The 18,589-nt window shown below is 42.5% G+C and overlaps 2 protein-coding genes across 6 annotated transcripts in view; one reads left to right on the forward strand and one right to left on the reverse strand.

Annotated features, from left to right (window-relative positions):
* Positions 1-6,486: 6,486 nt before the first annotated feature.
* HSPA13 (heat shock protein family A (Hsp70) member 13) lies at positions 6,487-14,838 on the forward strand. The gene is made up of 5 exons (XM_065862810.2): positions 6,487-6,591; positions 7,730-8,070; positions 8,929-9,142; positions 9,790-9,957; positions 11,409-14,838. The coding sequence occupies exons 1-5, from the start codon at positions 6,567-6,569 to the stop codon at positions 12,077-12,079; spliced, it is 1,419 nt and encodes a 472-aa protein (XP_065718882.1). The 5' UTR covers positions 6,487-6,566; the 3' UTR covers positions 12,080-14,838.
* Positions 14,839-17,025: 2,187 nt separating this feature from the next.
* LOC136103038 (multidrug resistance-associated protein 1-like) overlaps positions 17,026-18,589 on the reverse strand; it is a 40,813-nt gene continuing 39,249 nt past the window's right edge. For all 5 annotated transcript variants that reach the window (XM_071809697.1, XM_071809684.1, XM_071809692.1 and 2 more), the window contains one exon: positions 17,026-18,249. In XM_071809697.1, coding sequence (XP_071665798.1) covers positions 18,138-18,249 — 112 coding nt within the window. In that variant the 3' untranslated portion in view covers positions 17,026-18,137. The remainder of the gene's footprint in view (positions 18,250-18,589) is intronic.

Genomic DNA, 18,589 nt, shown 5'->3' on the forward strand with positions numbered 1-18,589 from the left:
TGCCACTGGAAAGATTTACTGCAAAAGTCCAAAAGTTCTTACCCAGTGTACAGACTCTCTCAGTTACTCTAGGTGATACCTTCAGGAAAAGAACAAGTGTAAAAATAGATATTCCGAGACTTTAGCTGCAGTACCCCACAAAAAGAAAAGCAGGACTTCTCTAACCACACATATTGCAAAACCTCTTTGCCTATGAAGCTCGCTGTTAAAGCAGCTCTATTTGAGTGCACTCCTCTGTTATCCTTTTGTTGTCATTCCTAATAGATAAAATCTACAAACTTGACTGACGTCCATATGGATTTCATACACACAGCAACAACGTGAATGAGAAAACGGCCTCCTGGGAGACTGTTTGGACTCTTGTTCATTATCATTATCGCTATCATGATTCATGCAGATGATGAGACTCCCAGTCATATCCTCCCCCTTGTGCTTTAGGTTGCACTTTGCAGCCCCTTGTTGTCACCAAAGGGTTGTACAAGCAAGCAGTCTCCCTGTCACTCCTGGAGCTTCTGCAGTATTGTTCTCCCTGCTTCCACAGAGGACACCCGAGCTGAGCAGAGAGTGGATGATGTGCTCCAGACATTAGCACAGATCCAAGCAAAGATACAATTCAGCCCCACTAACCCAGGCTGCCAGTGGCTGGGGAGGATTCAGCCAATTTCACAGCTGCCATTCAGCTGTTGGTCTTCCAACACCTACCCCAGATGGCACAGAGGCGAAGCGGGAAGAGAAACTCTCAGTTACCAGATCAGTAAGTCCAGTAAGTGCCAAACCTGCTTTGTTTCTTCAATAAAAAAAATCTCTGCTTTTTGTTTGTTTGTTTGTTTCACATCACAGCAAGCTGTATGAGCAAGCAGACCAACTGAAATTGAAGTGGAGAAGTGGGAGAGAGACCTGTGAAAATCTCATTTTTCTTCCAGACTGTTTTTCCTGGACATCTACTGGGTTGTGTTATACTATTATCACTGCAAGTGTATTCATGAAAGGGGAAATAGTAAATTTATTGTTAACCTCAAAAAGATTTCATGAGGGTTCAGTGAAATGGTTATGTTAAGGCAATTAAATAAACTGCAGTAAAAAATGAGGCACCATTTTCATGACTTATGCCTTTACAAGAATTTGGATAATGATTGCAAAAGGTTAATACGCTCTATATGACTCTGCAGGTACTCGTCAAACACTGAAAGTGGCATGCGGAAGTAGGGCTGCCTGGCAGAGACATCTGCTGGGAGGAAGCTTCTCACACTCGTAGTTCTGCTCTCTGGGGCTACAAATCCTCTGAGCAGCCCCAAACTGCTCCTGCTGCCTCTGGCTGGGGAGCTGGTTTCTGGCCAATGAAGAATTCAGCGCACGCCTCCCTGGCGATGGCCAGTCAGCCACTCACCAGGAGCCAGAAATCTTTAAGCTATACGCTGGAATTTAAATGGAAAGTTTTGCATCTAAATTGAAGGTTATACTTCTCTTCCAGCTGCCTGACATTGAACTGTCTGTCAGAGGAAGCCTGGGCTCTGGCGAAATCCTTCCCTTTTGAAACTGCACACAGCAGGATAAGAACGATGTTTTAACTAGGGAAAGGAACTATCAATGAAGTTCTCTTCATTTCTGTAATTTTGATGGTGTGATTGCACTAAGACTAAGAACCAACTTTTACTTAAGTTAAAAACTGAAAATGAGGTTTCAGATTTTAGAATCTAAATAAATTGCCTCCCTTCTCATGGAGACGTCGACTACAATCTCCACCTAAGCAGTGGATCCAAATCCCTTTCCTCCTTCCTCATTCACAGTGGTAAAACACAGTTTGACCACAGTGGGTTGCTGGGCTCAGATTGTATTTTGACCATGTCCCGCCTCCCTGTGTTTCGATTTCAGACATTGGCTTGAAAATTATGAAGACAGTGTAGAAAGCACTCACGGAGTAAACCCTAGAAAAAGCAGCCCTGTTTTGTACAAGAGCACAAAAGAGGATGTTTGGCAAACCTTCGATGCAAGGATACAGATGATGCAAAGCATCCTACAAATGAAAATGAGCTGCATTTGTTTCCATGCACACCAAATGCTTGAACTGTGTTTAGCACATCACAGGTCTACGGTTTGAGTAATACTCCCCAGTGTAGCAGGTTTTTTTTCCTGCAGACACCAGTTCACATCTGATGGGAGACAGTTCTAAAACCAGCCTCTGCTCTTACATTGTAAGAACAACTCTCCCTCAAGCTACTTGCAGACAAAAACATGTTTACCTGCACCTATCAAAGCACCAGGGGAAAAAAATACAGCCCCTTGAAGGAAACGAATCCCTGAAAACCATTTGAAGTGTTATAAACAGCTTACTATCAGAGCGAACAGATGCACTAAGAAGGACAAACAAGCACTTGGCCCAGCTCCTCGGAGTGAGTTAGCTGCACACCCACCCTCCACTCAAGTCAGTGGCAGGTGAGTGTTGACAGCCCTGCGGGTGACGACCAGGGGCCGATGCATGCCGAACAGACAGCACAGCCTGGGCGTCCAAACCAGCAGGGACCAGAAGCTGCTCAGTCCTGGCAGCCATGTCACCACTTCGCTTACCCTCATTCTGCTACACCCAGTAGTTTTGTCACAGTAATGGGCTTTTTAAAAGCAGTTTTATGGGTCTGAACTTGCAGTTCTCACCCTCAGGTGAGAATGTTAAACACGGCGGTATGTGCCTTGCCTGCCAGTACAGAGAAGTGGCTAAAGCACATTGTTTCAAGAAAAAACAGCCCACCTTCCAATGTCTGCTCTGAACCATGTTTATATGTATTCCCCATAGCTTTCCCCACCTAGTCAAACAAGCCTGTCCCTCTAGATCAACAAATATTTAATTATTCTGTGCAAAATCAAGCAATTTTCTCCAGAAACACTGAATCTCCTGTTCTGACCCTGAACAACCCACTCCTGGGTGTACCATCCCCTCAGATAAGGAAACAAAACGGAATCAGGTCTCACTCTCCTGGACAAGAGCTCTGTGAGGGTAGGTAAAAGAAGCTGGCACAGAAGATTATCTGGTAGTGCCCAAAAATACAAGGGCAAGCTGACTAGGATTAATTCTGCTAATGTTGCAGATGCAAGAGAAGTCAGGCATCCCTGTGCAGAGTCCAGGAGTATTCATGAGCAGGTGCTGATAGAATCATAGAATGTCCTGAGTTGGAAGGGACCCACAAGGATCACCGAGTCCAACTCCTGTCACTGCATACGACAACCCCACAGTTCACCCCATGTGTCTGAGGGCGTTGTCCAGTCTCTTCTTGAACACTGTCAAGCTTGGGGCCGTGACACCTCCCTGGGGAGCCTGTTCCAGTGCTCCACCACCCTCTGGGTGAAGAACCTTTTCCTAATGTCCAACCTGAACCTCCCCTGGCACATCTTCCTGCCACTCCCTTGGGTTCTGACATTGGTCACCAGAGAGAGGAGACCAGCACCTGCTCCTCCTCCTCCCCTTGTGAGGAAGCTGTAGGTGCCATAAGGTCTCCCCTCAGCCTCCTCTTCTCCAGGCTGAACAAACCCAGTGACTTTAGCCGCTCCTCATACGGCTTCCTCTCCAAACCCTTCACCAGGTTTGTAGCCCTCTTCTGGACAATCTCCAGCGGCTTTATATCTTTTTTGTCCTGTGGCACCCAGACCTGCACACAGTGCTCCAGATGAGACCATACCAGTGCAGAGCAGGACAATCACCTCCCTCGTCTGGATGGCAATGCTGTGCTGGATGCACCCAGGACACGGGTGGCCCTCTTGGCTGCCAGGTACACTGTTCGCTCATGTTCAACTTGCTGTCGACCTGAACCCTCAGATTCCTCTCCACAGAGCTGCTTTCCAGCCTCTTGTTGCCTAATCTGTATGTACAGCCAGGGTTGCTGTGTCCCATGTGCAAAATCTGGCACTTGCTCTAGTTGAACTTCATGCAGTTGGTGATTGCCCGGTTTTCTGATTTGTCCAGATCCCTCTGCAGGGCCTCTCTGCCCTCAAGTGTGTCGACAGGTCCCCCCAGCTTTGTGTCATCAGCAAACTTACTAAGCAATCCCTCAAGTCCTGAGTCTAAGTCATTTATAAAGACACTGAAGAGCACTGGCCCTAAGATGGATCCCTGCAGAACCCCCTAGTGAGTGGTCACCAGCCCACTCATGGAGATGATGTGGGAAAAAATAAGGCACTTCTGGACTTGATCTGAGCTCAGATGCTGAAGATCAAATGTTGCCTTCAAGGGACTAAAAGCATGTAAGGTGGATCCAGCCTTCTAACTACACAAGAGCCAAAAACAGCTACAGAGAGGGAGGTGGCTTCTGAAGAAGTTTCTGGCATGATATACCTTTGCTGCAGGGCAGGAAGCCTGCTGAGATGCTCTCCTTGATTTGACTCCCAGGCAGGTGGCCTGTGGTGTGTAACTCTGCAGGGAACAGTCAGGCCTCCAGGGAGCCAGTCAGGTGGGGAGGCTTTGACCGATACGCTGAATTAATTAAGCAGCTTTGTTTGGAAGAAATAGAATGGAAGCTATATAGGGAAGGGCATTTGAATTCTGTTCTTCAGCAGGCATGTTGTCAAGTGATTCCAATGTCTTTCAGAGTTTTAACCTCAAGGACAAAAACCTGAGCCTGGCCTATGCTTTAGAAAAGGAAGAAATCTCTGAAATAAGGTTTCGTATCAGTATTTTTTAGAAAACATCCCTACGTATCTGCATTCTGCAGTGTGACATTTCAGATGGTCCTGATGTCTTAAAGCATCAGGTTGCTGTTAAGTATCAAAATTATGGGCAAAATCCAGTTTAATTGTATTCCGTTTACACTTTTTTTTTTCTACTCTCCACCCCTTCTTTTTTCTACTCACCACCCACTGACAGCTGCATATAGTACAAAGTCCCTGTGCTTGAGTTGCACAAGTGAGGAAAAAATGTAAGCAACTACAAGTTTTCCTCTACTTATTTTAGAATGAGCACAATTACATTAGTCCCGCACCACGAGATACGATTAAAGTCTCCAACTCTTATGTATGGAAAAAAATTAGCCATATACCTAATTGGAAGTCATAAGAAGGCAGAATGGCTTAACCTTCTATTCCTTTACCAAGGAGTTTCCACCTTCTCATGCAAATAATGAGGCACATCACTGTAACTATGTAAACCACAAATGGAGGATGCATATACTTTTTATTATTAAGTGATGCTGCTTTTTTGCATATAGAAGAAGCTTACAAGAAGCAAGCTCCTGGGAATTGCTTTTGGGTTATGTGTCTTCCCACCACTTAGGAGAAACAGAGGTGCTAGAGATGGCAACTGTAATAGAACTTAGCCTAACCTTTTTCCACTATGCTGTTACCAGCTATTCGTCTATGAATATCTTCTGTTAAGAAACATGTAACTTAGACTGCATTAAAGAAGCACCAGATTCTCACAATTCATTGCTGCCTGAAACAGAAACCTGATCGGCAAGAACCTGAAAATTGGTTACTCCTTTTGAGAGCAATGCTTAGCAGAGTGATAGCTGACAAGAAGCGAAACCACATCATACTTCATGTTGTATTTCTTGGATTAATTACTCCTTCTGCTCCTCCAGGATGAATTTGAGGGCCAGGTTTCATCTGCGTTGTCCTTACTTGGCTAAATGTCAGGTGAGCAAGAGGGAAACCTCCCCTCACCATCGGTATGAAGAGGTAAAAGCTGCCATTGCTGTCTCGCTGTTGAACCGTTGAGTTCAAGTAACACTGTTACGGTACAAAAATGGATAAGAGCAGTTTAGGGAGAGGCGATGAAATGCTTTTCGAAGGGAAAGTGCGGACCCATCGCTTTACGGTCACTTTCTGCCCCGAGGAATGATAGGGCAGCTCCCCACTTAGCCTTAGTAAAGGGCTCCAAAACATGAATGCCAGTAATTAAATCTATATTTGTGTGTGTGCGTGTATATATAATAAAAAATATTACAGTTATTTTTAGAGCCCCAACAGTTCTAACGCGCGGTGTCTCGGCAGTGCCGGATCTGCGGTCTCTGACGCCTCACGCCGGCAGGAGGCTGCGGGCAGGGCGGCGGCAGGAGCCGCCGCGCCACGTCCCTGCCCAGCACCGCGCAGTGCCGTGCCGCCTCCCCGCGAGGAGGAGGGAGGGCGGGACAGACGGGTAGCTGGGCCTCCTTACCGCCCCAGACACTCAGCCGCCCCCACAGCCTCCAGCGCAGCTCACACAGCCGTGGCAGCCACGGCCAGCGGCTGCCGCGCCGCTACGAAGCGAACTACAGCTCACAGCAAGCACCGCGCCCCGGCCGGCGCCCATTTGCGCATGCGCCGGGGCGTTAGCGCGCATCCTCCCTCACTACCCGTTACTCCCCTTCTCTGTGGCCGCACAACTTTCCTCCCAGTCCATTGGCTGGTCTCCCTCCCGCCGGAAATAGCCCTTGCCCCTGTGCCTCCTGGGAGTTGTGGTTTTCCGCTCCCTAAAGCCGAGCGGTGTCACCGGGGTGGGCGGGGTGTGCGTACTACCAGTCCCGGCGTGCCGCGCGGCGCGGCCCGGAAGGCGCCGTCAGCAGTCGGCGTTGGCGGGCGCAGCGAGAGAGAGCCGGCTGGCAGCGATGACCGGGCAGATGGCGGTGCTGGGTGAGCGGGGACCCAGGGGCCCGCAACGCGCCTTGGGCTGCTGAGGGAACGGTGCCCCGGGTGCAGGCGGCGGTGGTGGGACCGGCGGAGCGCTGCGGAGCCCCCGCCCCGCCTGTGGCGGCCTCCGCGTGGCAGGGCCCAGGCGCGTCTCGTCAGGCTGCCCCAGGCGGCGCGCTGACCGCGGCTGCGTGGTTTTGCTGGGGCTGTCGCCAGCGGTATCGCCCCGAGTTGACTTTTCAGGCTGGCACGGCGTCCTGTGGCGTGTTCGGTGTGTTCCTCCGTTTGGAAACCGAGGTGCTCAGTGGCGTGTTGCTCAGAGTCTCCTCCAGATGTTCCCAGCTAAAAGCAAGCATTTCTCACTGGTCTGTTGGAAAGCACAGCTGTGACAGCCCTTCCCTTCTGGGAAAAAAGTTTATCCGCTCTTTGGAATTTAACCTGTTAACCTTTCTTCTTGAAATTTTGTTTGTTGGTCCTTCCCCTCTCCCGAGGCGTTGCTTTATATTTGATTTTTGGGTTTCTTGCTTTGTCTGTTGATTATATGTAAAATTGAAAAAAAAAATCATTTAAACTAGTCTACCTCTTGATTTCAAGGCATAGAAAAGTTGTGGGAAGACACTTTTTGGGAGCTATGACTGGAATAGAAGGAGTTAGAATGGTTTTGAAGCTCCCTATTTTTAGACTTCCAGTGAAGCTAGAGGAGATGTTTGAATTGAGAGGTTGTCATTTCACTGTGATTTTGTGCAGCCTTATTAACTAGATGTCCCATAGGGGTCATTCATAGGCAATTCTCCAAAAAGTATTAACTAGCTTATATTTTTAAAGTATCTTGCAGAGAGAAAAATAATTATTACAAGGTGGTGATATTTTTGGCTTTACCATACCTCTTGGACTTTTTTTTTAACCAGTTTAATATTTAGTGCTGAAGTTTTTTGACTCTTACTGCTTTTTGTAGAATTAAGGGAGTTGAACTTGCTGGTGACCTTTGAAAAAATGGAAAACTAAGGAGGTAGCTGAACAAGCTTCAGAGTGTAAAAGAAAACTGCATGAGTTGTAATGTACAACGCTGTGTAATTTGCATTGACTTCTAAGTTTGCAGCAGTAGATAAACTAACTCTTTTTTTTTAAATCTGTGTTTCAGGTTCAGCTATTCTGGTTCTCTTGTTAGCTGGCTATCTAGCACAGCAATACTTACCAATGCCGACACCGAAAATAATTGGGGTTGACCTTGGCACGACTTACTGCTCTGTTGGTGTCTTTCTTCCTGGAACAGGGGAGGTGAAGGTTATTTCAGATGAAAATGGGCACAACAGCATACCAAGTATAGTTTCTTTCACAGACAGAGATGTGTATGTAGGATATGATGGCCTAGAACTGGCTGATTCAAATCCTCAGAATACCATATATGATGCAAAAAGATTCATTGGGAAAATCTTCACTTCAGAAGAACTGAAAAGTGAAAGTGGCAGGTATCCCTTTAAGGTAAGTAGCCACTTTTTTTTGTTCTTTCCAAGCAGTAATCTATAGAAAGCTTGAAATATGTAGTGGGTGACCAAATTTTCTGACTTTGGTTTATTTGGCTAAATCTGTTATGCCTGAAAACTGTAAGAGGTATCCAGAGGGGGGAGGAAGAAATGGTTGTAGAAGTCATGTACCTCTGTGTGAGAGCTGATAGTGATTTTCCAGAGGACTCTGTCCTCTACTGCAAAATGTGTTTCTGGGTAAGCTTCCAACCCCTTCTCTTAAAGTACAATTTTCGACTTGCAGTTGTAACTATGCTTTGATAAAACTTCACTTCTCCCCAGCTATTCTAAAGAAAAAAAATAAGTGTAAAAGTTATGTCGTCTTTGTCGTAGCACATTATTTCTCCTAGCACTTTTCTAGTGCTTACTTTTCCAGCAGCAGATGTTGATAGTTGCTTTTTGAAAAAAATATTGCATTAATTCAGCATGGTGCAGTATTTGCTGAAAAAAGTCAAATTTTCAGGTACTGCAAACAGTCTTTGAAAAAGTTGTTCCAGTACCAATCTGTTTGCTTCTTTTCAGAAAGAATAACCTTTGGGAAGTTATCAGTAGAGTGAACCTAATGTTTAAAAGGCATTACTTTTGTCTTTGAATGTGCTGTTGAAGTTGCTTACATAGTTGCTCCAACTCCTTAATGAGTATTATGCAAAAAATCCAACTTATCCAGGAATAAAAGTGATTCAGGAAGTAATAAAAGCACATTCTTGTTTTTCCAGAATAAACAGACTATATATGAATAAAAAAATTTGTCGGGAGCAGCGTGGGAGAGTAAGAAAGAGACTTCTCACCTCTGGGTTCTATTGCTTTTTCCTCCTAGATTTTTGACAACAATGGATCAGCTGAATTTTCTGTGACAACTAATAAAACCTTTCGCATTACTCCAGAGCATATTGGCTCTCAACTGCTACTGAAATTGAAGAGAATGGCAGAAGGCAACCTTGGTGTGCCCATTTCAAAGGCAGTCATCTCTGTGCCAGCAGAGTTTGATGAAAGACAACGAAATTCTACCATTAAGGCAGCTAACCTTGCAGGTGATGTGTCCTTATTGCAGCATTTTTCTATGAAACCTTTAGGTCTGTTTCACTAAAAATAAAGTCTTCAGGGAGGAATTAGAAACAGTGACTCACTAATAACAACATTAGAGTGGATTTTTTTTTTTACAGACCGTTAACAATTTTGAGGAACAGCACAGAACTCTTGGGTACCAACAGGTGCAGCTGACTAATGCAGACACAGAGAGCTTGAAGAAGTAAGTTTTACTTCAGGGAAAATAGTCTTTTTGGTAATCTCCAAACAAAAAGACTGTACAGAGCACCCTTGGACAATAACTTAAACAGAAATAGAACATGTGAAATAAGTCTCCTTAGCAAGGTTTCTCTGGAAGAAATACATTTTGGCAAATGATGGTTCGTGACTTCACCCTGATTCTGAAGTAGTACTACTTTAGGCTTAAGTAAGGAAAATGGTACTATTTCCATTAGATATGACATTTTAACTTAAGGTAAGTTTGTTTGGTTTTGTTTGGTTGGTGTTTTTTGTTTGGTTGATTGGTTTTTTGTTTGTTTGTGTTTGTTAAGAAAAAAAAGAAAAAGAAAAAAAAGTAAATGTCATGGTGATGTGGGAACTGCAGTTTTCTGAAGTGTACCTGACTGTTGCTTGGTATCTTTGCTCTTTGTAGGGCTAGAAATTTTGCGAGTGATCAATGAACCCACAGCTGCAGCTATGGCTTATGGACTCCACAAAGCTGATGTGTTTAATGTTCTGGTGGTGGATTTGGGTGGAGGAACTTTGGATGTGTCTCTGTTGAACAAGCTGGGAGGGATGTTCCTCACACGAGCCATGGCAGGTGAGAAAAGTGCTTTACTTTCTCAAGGAGTTTGGGGGGAAGGAAGGGTGCATCTGAAGTCAGCATTAGAGAGGCTTCTAAAAACATACCAGCCCTGTCATGAAGCATTCTTTGACTCTGTTCTCAGCTGTCATTCATGCAAATAAGGTTTGTGACTACTTTGAACAATTCACAGGTTTTGGCTGACTCAAAGGAGTAAGTTGTGGCTGTTAACTTCTGTGCCCACTAGTAAAAGTGCTAGTGCATGTTACAGTTGCTTTGACTGGACTTTTGGGGATGTTACAGATCTCTCTGTTGCTTTTGTCCAAGCTGGAAATATTTGCTAAATCATTGACCAGTGTTTTAAAGTATCCTCGCCTTGTGTTTGGCTCCAGCTCAGTTGGGCAGGGTTTGGGAATGCATATGCTGTTAACCTAGAGGTAAGCTTTGTGATATGTATATGTCAAAGTGATTCATCACTTGGCAAAAGAGTTCTGGCAACAATGTTAGTGAAACTGTTGTGAATACACCACTGCTTTTCAGGTGACATGGATTCAGACAGGTCTAAGATGCAGTGCTGTTTAGGTGAAGTTTTGATGTGAGCTGCCACCATGAGAGTGTAACAGCAAGAAATATTCAGCACCTTCATTCTGATTTATTTAGATGGAGGTTCACTAAGTGCATTCCTGTTTTCAGTCAAAACAAATCAATGGAAACTTTGAGAGTATTGTTCAACACAAATGAAAATCTGCAGGCCGGTTTTTTAACTCTGTTGAATAGAAAGCATGAAAAATTCTTTGAAAGGTTTTGGAAACATGGTTATATATTATACTTTTTTCACTCTCAGTGAAGGCTAATGTAAGATATACCTGTTAAGAGAGCTTGAAGTTCACTGTTTACATTTTATCACTTTCTTCTGCTTTCAGCAGGGTATATACATGTATTTTAGTAGTGTGTAGTTTTTCATATGGGTGCATGAAGACATTGAATAACTTGAAACTGTTAAAACATTAATCCCTAGAAAGCTGTTCTGTGGAAGTGCTAAGAGCAATATCCATTCTGGACAGAGAGAGAAATTTGAAAGTGTGACTTCTGGGTGGAAAAACAATTTGCTGTGAGAGATTGCACTTCTGTTAGAGGCTTCCAGCTAGAAATTAATCTTTACATGTTTTCTTCCAAGTAGAATACCTCTGTGAGTTAATAACCACTGCTTTTTCTGTTACAGTGTAGCAGGGCAGTTCTAGGTGAAAAATACCAAGGGAGGTAAATTCAAAAATAGTTGCTAAATAAAAATCTGGAAATTACTATTTATCCTATGTTTTTCAGTGGACAACAATTATGTCTGTTTTCCCAGCTCTCTGAGCTCTTGCACTATGCTTATGGTCCAAGTATCATTGTTCTGGCCCTTGACCACCATCTCCCAGTAAGCTTTGAAGGTGATGAATCTGATACCTGCTTTTCTGATGTTTCAGGTAACAACAAACTTGGAGGACAGGATTTTAATCAGAGGTTGATGCTGTATTTATATGATCAGCTCCATCAAAAGTATGGTTCTCTGCCGACAAGGAAGGAAGAAATACATCACCTCAGACAGGCTGTGGAAGCAGTTAAATTAAATCTGACTGTTCATGAGACAGCTACACTAAGGGTGTTGTTGACTGTGCCAGTAAGGGAGCTTACAAAAGGACTTGCAGAAAGTGAGGTGAGAACAAACACTCTGCTGAAAGGCAAACCTTCACAAAAAACAAAAGATCTGCAAAATCTTGGAGGCTCTTCAAAACTAGAGGACAACTCTTCCCAAGTTGTATTTGAAACAGAAATCTCTAGGAAGCTATTTGAGACATTAAATGAGGACCTTTTTGAGAAGATTCTTGTGCCCATTGAACAGGTGTTGAAGGAAGGCCACCTACACAAAGCAGAAGTGGATGAAATTGTACTGGTCGGAGGCTCTACCCGGATTCCTCGGATACGCAAAGTCATTCGGGATTTCTTTGGAAAGGAACCTAACACCTCTGTAGATCCTGATCTAGCGGTTGTAACAGGTGTAGCTATCCAAGCAGGAATCGTTGGTGGGTCCTGGCCTCTCCAAGTCAGTGCTATAGAAATTCCTAATAAGCATTTACAGAAGACTAATTTTAACTGAGACAAAACTCTTCCCTGTTGCATTCCATCTCTCCAAAAGCATACTCTGGTGGTGCATACTTAAGCTGACTGGCAGTGGAGCCTAATCTTAGCCATACTCTATTCATTTTTTTATCTATTCCAGTTCAGTGCTACTGGACGCCTGTGTTAAAACTAGATGTTACTTTAAAGGTACGAGTGGTTTTTGAAGTTCAGTTCTGTATTTACTTCTAGTTTGGATGTTGGATGAAAATGATGACACACCCATGTCTTCTTGCTAAATTTTATTAGCAAACTCTGAAAAGGTGTATGTTTAAATTTTAAAGGGAGCGTGACCAAAGGTTAGAGATACTGTGGCACGGTACTGTAGGAATTCCCAGGTTTGATATATTTACTTTGAAAGAATGTGAAGCAGTGTTAACGCACATAGCACTAGCAGTATTGAGCTTAAATTTATTTATTAAATTCAGTCACTTGAGCATTTAAGCACCTTTCTAAAATGCATGTTGCAGTGTTTTTCTAAAAGACATGCATTCATTTTATTGTTCTGCTGTTCATAACAGCAAAATGGTATTACTGAAGCTGTATGGCAAACTATCTCATGTTTCAGCCAAACCATATTAAGAAACCTAGCTCTTGATAATGTGGACTTACTTAACGTGTCTCTGAGGGCTAATTTCCTGCTCTGGTTTTGCTAGTTCACATACAGGTGCTGCTGTCCTACCATTGATGTTCTCCACAGAGAACAAGGGCATATTGCCAACTATTTATACCTCCCCCTGTCTTATTTGAAAGCTGCAGTAATTTTATGTATCTTAAAGCCACACCTGTGTATCTTCCCTTGAATTTGACCAACATAAATGTCATCACTGTGCATCTACAAGTGTGTGAGGTCTTTCCCCTGGAGTACCCCAAGCTGTACTGTTTTCAGAGAGAAAGTGTGGGACAGAGGGAACTGCATGGATAGTATCTAGTTCCTGTAGTCCTAGCAAATGAGAATTCACCCAGCTATTTTCTACTTTTAGCTCGTATTTCTGGTTTATTATATCCCCACTCTAAACTGAACATAAATGAGAGATTGTAGCCCTTTTGAGAAGGACACAGTGTGTGTAATTCAGGATTTGAGGTAGCATTTCTTAGGGCTTTATTTTAGGCAAATGGTTTGCTACCCAGCTATCTAGCAAATGCATACAGAGAAAAAAAATCAACTATTTAAAAAAATAAAATTGTAAGAATGCTGCTCTCTTTGGAGGGTTCATTCAATAATTAAAGGCCAGTTGAATTCTTTCATCTCTGTAGAACTTTACAATGCAGCTAAGACTTTTTTCAACATCCATCAACCCAGTCTTAGGTAAGCTCTAGTAAGAAGTGGTTCTAAGCTCTTCTTATATGCTCCAGAATAATTTTGTTTGTATTAAGCTTGCCAAGATAAAGTGTGTGGCTTAAATTTATTGTTTAACCTATGACTATATACAATAGGCTTCTTTTTCTCCTGGCAGTAGGCCTGATTTATGGCACTGTCATAAATCAGTTGTGCTGATTCAGCTGTTTGCATAGCTGTTGTCTAAACATATCTTTGAAATAATCTAATTAAAAACCTCTTAAATTGAATCATAGTGGCACACAGCTGTTCTATCAACATTGTTTAACTTCACAGAGGATTCCCAAAATACTGCTAACATCTGTTTAATTTCCTCAACTTGAAAACAAGTGATTTTTTTTTAATTTGACTTTTTTTTTTTTACTTTGTACCTCTTTGAAATTGATCCTGTCTAAGTCTGTGTGGAACTTCTAGTAACTAAAACTCCTGCATTGAAAGAAGTGCCTCTTAAGCAAAACCATGGATAAATGCCAATACACAGTACAGTTCTCATACACAGTTGCTAATTGGGGCCTTTGCTTTTCAGCTATAAATGTATGTGCTTAATTTAACATATATTCCAATGTCTTTGGAGTCATTGTGGCCTTTCCTTCTGCGCTGCTGTAAATTCATCTCAAAGCCTACTGGAGTTACAGTAGGTCTTTAGTCTTCATTTTTAAACGCACTGTGTAAAATGAGCAGACCTGTAGAAGAACAGAACCACATCACAGTGAGGTTAAGCTATTAAAAGCTTTTTGCGATTTTGGGACAAGTTAGCTAGTAGTGTGGGAGTAAGTTTAAACTGTTAAACTCTCAATGCAATAAATGAAGTACTTTTTTTCTTTCATATACGTCTTCACACTGGAGGAATTAAATCTCCTTCAGTGTTAGCCTGGGTAAGGGAAGGGTGAGTTGTTTACTTGTTAAAAAGAAATCACAAAACAGTATTTATTCAGATTTCTATACAGATTTTTTTTTTTAGTAAAGAAGTTACTGTACATCGGATATCTCACAATGCATCCTTATTTATTCTGCTATCAAATTATTTATTTTGTTTCTTTTGATTTTAACACTGTATTTTGGCACAAACCATTGAATTTTAAAGATGAGTCCACTGTACAGGTGTACAGGTGTCCATGTACACACATACATTTGTTTAGAGAGACTTTTGGTAAGCAGTGTATATTTGAAGGCTGAAATCTTTCTGCAAGCAATCCTTAGAATCTGAGTATGGTTGCCTGTGGTGTTAGGTGTGTAACAAATTTATACAGCTAAAGCTTGTTTTGTAATTTGAAATTCTGAAAGAATAATATGTCTTACCAACTGTGTGTTCCTGAATTGTTTCCAAGTGCAGATGATTAAATGCATTTTATAAATAACCTTTTAGAACGTTTTTAATAAAAGCAATTTCTGTCTGTTGGGCATGCCTTGTTTCAGTCTCTCTGGGAAATACTGTAACAGCACTATTTCCCCATCTTCCTCAAATTCCTTTGGAGATTAGAGGATGAGGTTCTAATCCCTCAATTTGCTGAGTGGTTGCTATACCCTGGAGTGACAGATCTTTGGCAAGTGGCAGAGAGGAGTGTTTAGGAACTGGAATGGGAGGAGTAAACATCCTTTCTCTCCTCAAGCTGCAGTTTGGGGTGGAAGAAGAGAACTGAGAAGAAAAGTACAGGTTGATACAAGGAAAAGCTGGGGATGACTGGGAGGAAGCACTAACAGGGAGTGGAAACCCTGGTCAAAGGGGGTGGCAATGGATTCCTTGCTCCCACTCCTGAGTGAGCAGCCCCACAGGAGGAGGCTGGGACCTGATCCTCAAATGCCCTGGAGGCACGTAATTGCTGTGTGGAGAAGGTGCAGGAGAGGCGAGGGGCGTGCAGGGCTATGGCGTGGCTTTGGGCTGTCAAGGGAGTTGGCTGGTGACACTTGGTTTGGTGGGCTATGACGGGTATTGCAAAATCTGAATTAATGTTTAACTAGAGGGAGCCAAGTGGTTCCTCTTTGTTTTTTAGACTGAGTCTCTGACATCAAGCATGTGAGGAGAGTAGAGGTTGCAGCACCTTGGTGATACTGCAAAATTGCCTTTTCCTGACTACCCTAAGCCTGTTACATCACTTACTTTCATAAGCTACTGGTCCATGAAAACATAGCAGGAGCATATAATGCTGCTTCTGCCTCTGCTGCACCTCCTTTCTCAAAATATACTTGTATGTGAGGACTACAGCTTGCTGAAAGAGAAGGAATGGCTATTTGGCTTTTACTGACACTAATCTACCATTTTCTTTTCTCTCAGACTTTGCAATTATTCAGTCTGCAACTTTTCCCAATTGTGGTCTGATGGCAAGCTGAAGCTGGAAGGCTATGTCACCCCACCAGTAAGCCCACAAAACCCTCCTCCGCTCAAATAAAATAAATAAATACAGTCAAATTTACTATGCACTGGTGCCTGTCCCCACAATATTTTCTCTGGATCTTGCAAAAGGTGTTGGTCTCTGAGGTACTGAAGTTTACCTCCCTTCACCTTACACCTAAAACTTGTTCATCAGTTTAGGAATGGCACTCGCTTCAGTCCTTTCCAGTTCCTTCTGTGATACTTGCAGGTAAGGGTGCATTTGGAAGGGAGCACAAAATTGGGTAAGGGATGAGGACAGGGCTGGGGTAAGCAGTTCCCCAGAAGAGCCTGCCTGGGGCACTTTGAATATTGTGTGGAAGGCAAATGTTGGTATGAGAAGGTTCCGCTCTGTTGGGAAGGCACTGCTGCCTTGCCTGGGGGAAAGGTGAAGAAAACAGTTAAAAAGCAGGAAGCTGTTCTCCTGAGAAACTTTGTCGCAGCAATCTCTCCAGGACTTTCAGAATACAACTAGTTACTTGAGAAGGGTTGTTCCTAGTCTAAAATCATAATATACTCCTAATAGTTTTCTGGAAGTGACAGTATATTTAGTTGTCTTTTGTAGCAAATTAAACTAGATAGTACTCTGTTCAGAATGTAGGAAGACAGGCTTTTTTTTTTTTTACCTTCAGGAAACGACAGAGAAGCCATTCACCCTCACTGCAGTAGAATCATATCTTGGAGGAACTCCCTTCAGAGTCTCCAGCACTTGCCACTACCTTTCTAAAACAACAAATATGGTTTGCCTGGTATCAGACAAGAAATTAGCATCCTCCTTGATATTAATCAGGTGCCAATAACAAAGCAATATAACAGGGCTGCAGCCTGAAATTATGTTCATGTACTTCAGGTTTTTTGGTTTTGTTGTTGGTTTTTAAGCAGTTTATGGGGAATTTCTCTTAGTTTTTGAAGAGAATATTGTATTGATTGAGTTGTTATTGAATGTGAAGAGTTTCAAGAACTGTAATAAAAAAAAAAAAAATATTTATGTGGCCTACAGAATCACAGGCATGTTTAAATGGTGCTTTCAGCAAATGTGCATAACCTGCCCTGCTGCTGTAATTAATACTGAGGTTTGCATAAAAACCTACTAGCAGAGATAGATAGCTCCACTTGACTCCATTTTTTCTGGGATGCTCAATTAGATACGTGAGATGTGGTTTTCAGTAATTTGAAATCCTTTTGCATTTATTCAGAAATCACAACGTCAAAAGGAAAATTGAATAATGTGGCGAGTTTATTGCCTCAAGAATTATCTAAGTATACATGCAGATATGCAAGTCGTAAAAATCAGTGAAATCTACCTGTATGTCCACACAATAAACAGGTTTTATTTTTTTTATGAATTTGCAATTGCAATAAGAATGTATTAACTGAATGAGCATAATGTCAGAGCAACTTAATTATTAAGAAGTACTATTTTTAATTTAAAATAGTGTGTGAACAGCAAGATTTATTTTTCAATCAGTCTTTGCTAGTGCAACAGTTAAAATATGTCATGAAAATTACTGCCTCAATATGTTGTTCCAGTGCCAATACAATCAAAATAAGTGATTTGTATAAAATCAGTGTTGTGGTTTAACCCCAGGCAGCAACTACACACCATGCAGCTGCTCACTCACTCCCTCCCCAGTGAAATGGGGGAGAGAATCGGAAGGGTAAAAGTGAGAAAACTCACAGGTTGAGATAAAGACAGTTTAACAAGTAAAAGATGTCTGCAAGCAAATCAAAACAAGGAATTAATTCACCACTTCCCATGAGCAGGCAGGTGTCCAGCCATCTCCAGGAGATCAGGGCTCCATCGCACATAACGGTGACTTGGGAAGACAAACGCCATCACTTTGAACGCCCTCCCCTTCCTTCTTCCCCCAGCTTTATACGCTGAGCATGATGCTATATGGTGTGGAAGGTCCTTTTGGCCAGCTGGGGACAGCTGTCCCAGCTGCGTCCCCTCCCAACTTTTTGCACGCCCCAGCCCACTCACTGGAAGCGTGCTGTGTGAGCACTGCTCAGCAGTGACTGAAACATCCCTGTGTTAGCAACACCGTTTCCAGGACAAATCCAAAACATAGCTCCATACTAGCTACTATGATAAAACTCAACCCCAGCCAAAAGCAGCACAATCAGAAAGTTATTTTGAGAAACCTGATCAATATATACAGATAGTTGTATTGATAACTACAGTAGTTGTAGTTAACAACAATGCTGTGAGGAGCAATTAAGCCAGTTATTTTATATATTCCATATATATGTGTAATGTGAGATGTGCCTCAAGTGTTTACTGGAGTAAGGAATTCTCATCTTGATTGAGAATTAATGCATTAGCTTTCTTTATCTTCTTATCCCAGCCTCTGCAACCATTTCAGAAAAGGCACCATTTCGCTGTAACAGATTACGTGGTGTATCATATTCTAGAATCCTTCCTGCATCCAGAACAAGCACTCTACAATGCAAAAGCAGAAAGATTAAAGGAGAAGAAAAATCAGCTCTTCAGCCACATTTTCTAGTCCTAGTACAGATATCTCTGGATAATGGGAACTCTTATTTAGAATAAATTCTTTGGTTCCTAAAGCTCAGGACTCCTATCTTTTGAAAGAGCCTTTTGAATATGGTGGTTTTGCTCAATTGCTAAAAATGCTATAGTCCATTTACTCTAGAGAATTAAGTGGTCTTAATAATAGCTTATACCTGTGCTTTAACAGGAGAAACATTAAATTAATTCTGTATTTAGAAGGGGGAAACAGAACACAGGTTATCAATATTTAAAATGGATGCTCAAGTCT

This window comes from Patagioenas fasciata, chromosome 1 (genome assembly GCF_037038585.1).
Source record: "Patagioenas fasciata isolate bPatFas1 chromosome 1, bPatFas1.hap1, whole genome shotgun sequence".
Taxonomy (NCBI): Eukaryota; Metazoa; Chordata; class Aves; order Columbiformes; family Columbidae; genus Patagioenas; species Patagioenas fasciata.

Coding starts and splice junctions, on each gene's coding strand:
- HSPA13 (XM_065862810.2), top strand. CDS start 6,567: ATGACCGGGCAGATGGCGGTGCTGG. Junction 8,071..8,928: donor GTGGCAGGTATCCCTTTAAG/GTAAGTAGCCAC, acceptor TTTTCCTCCTAG/ATTTTTGACAACAATGGATC. Junction 9,143..9,789: donor TAAGGCAGCTAACCTTGCAG/GTGATGTGTCCT, acceptor TGCTCTTTGTAG/GGCTAGAAATTTTGCGAGTG.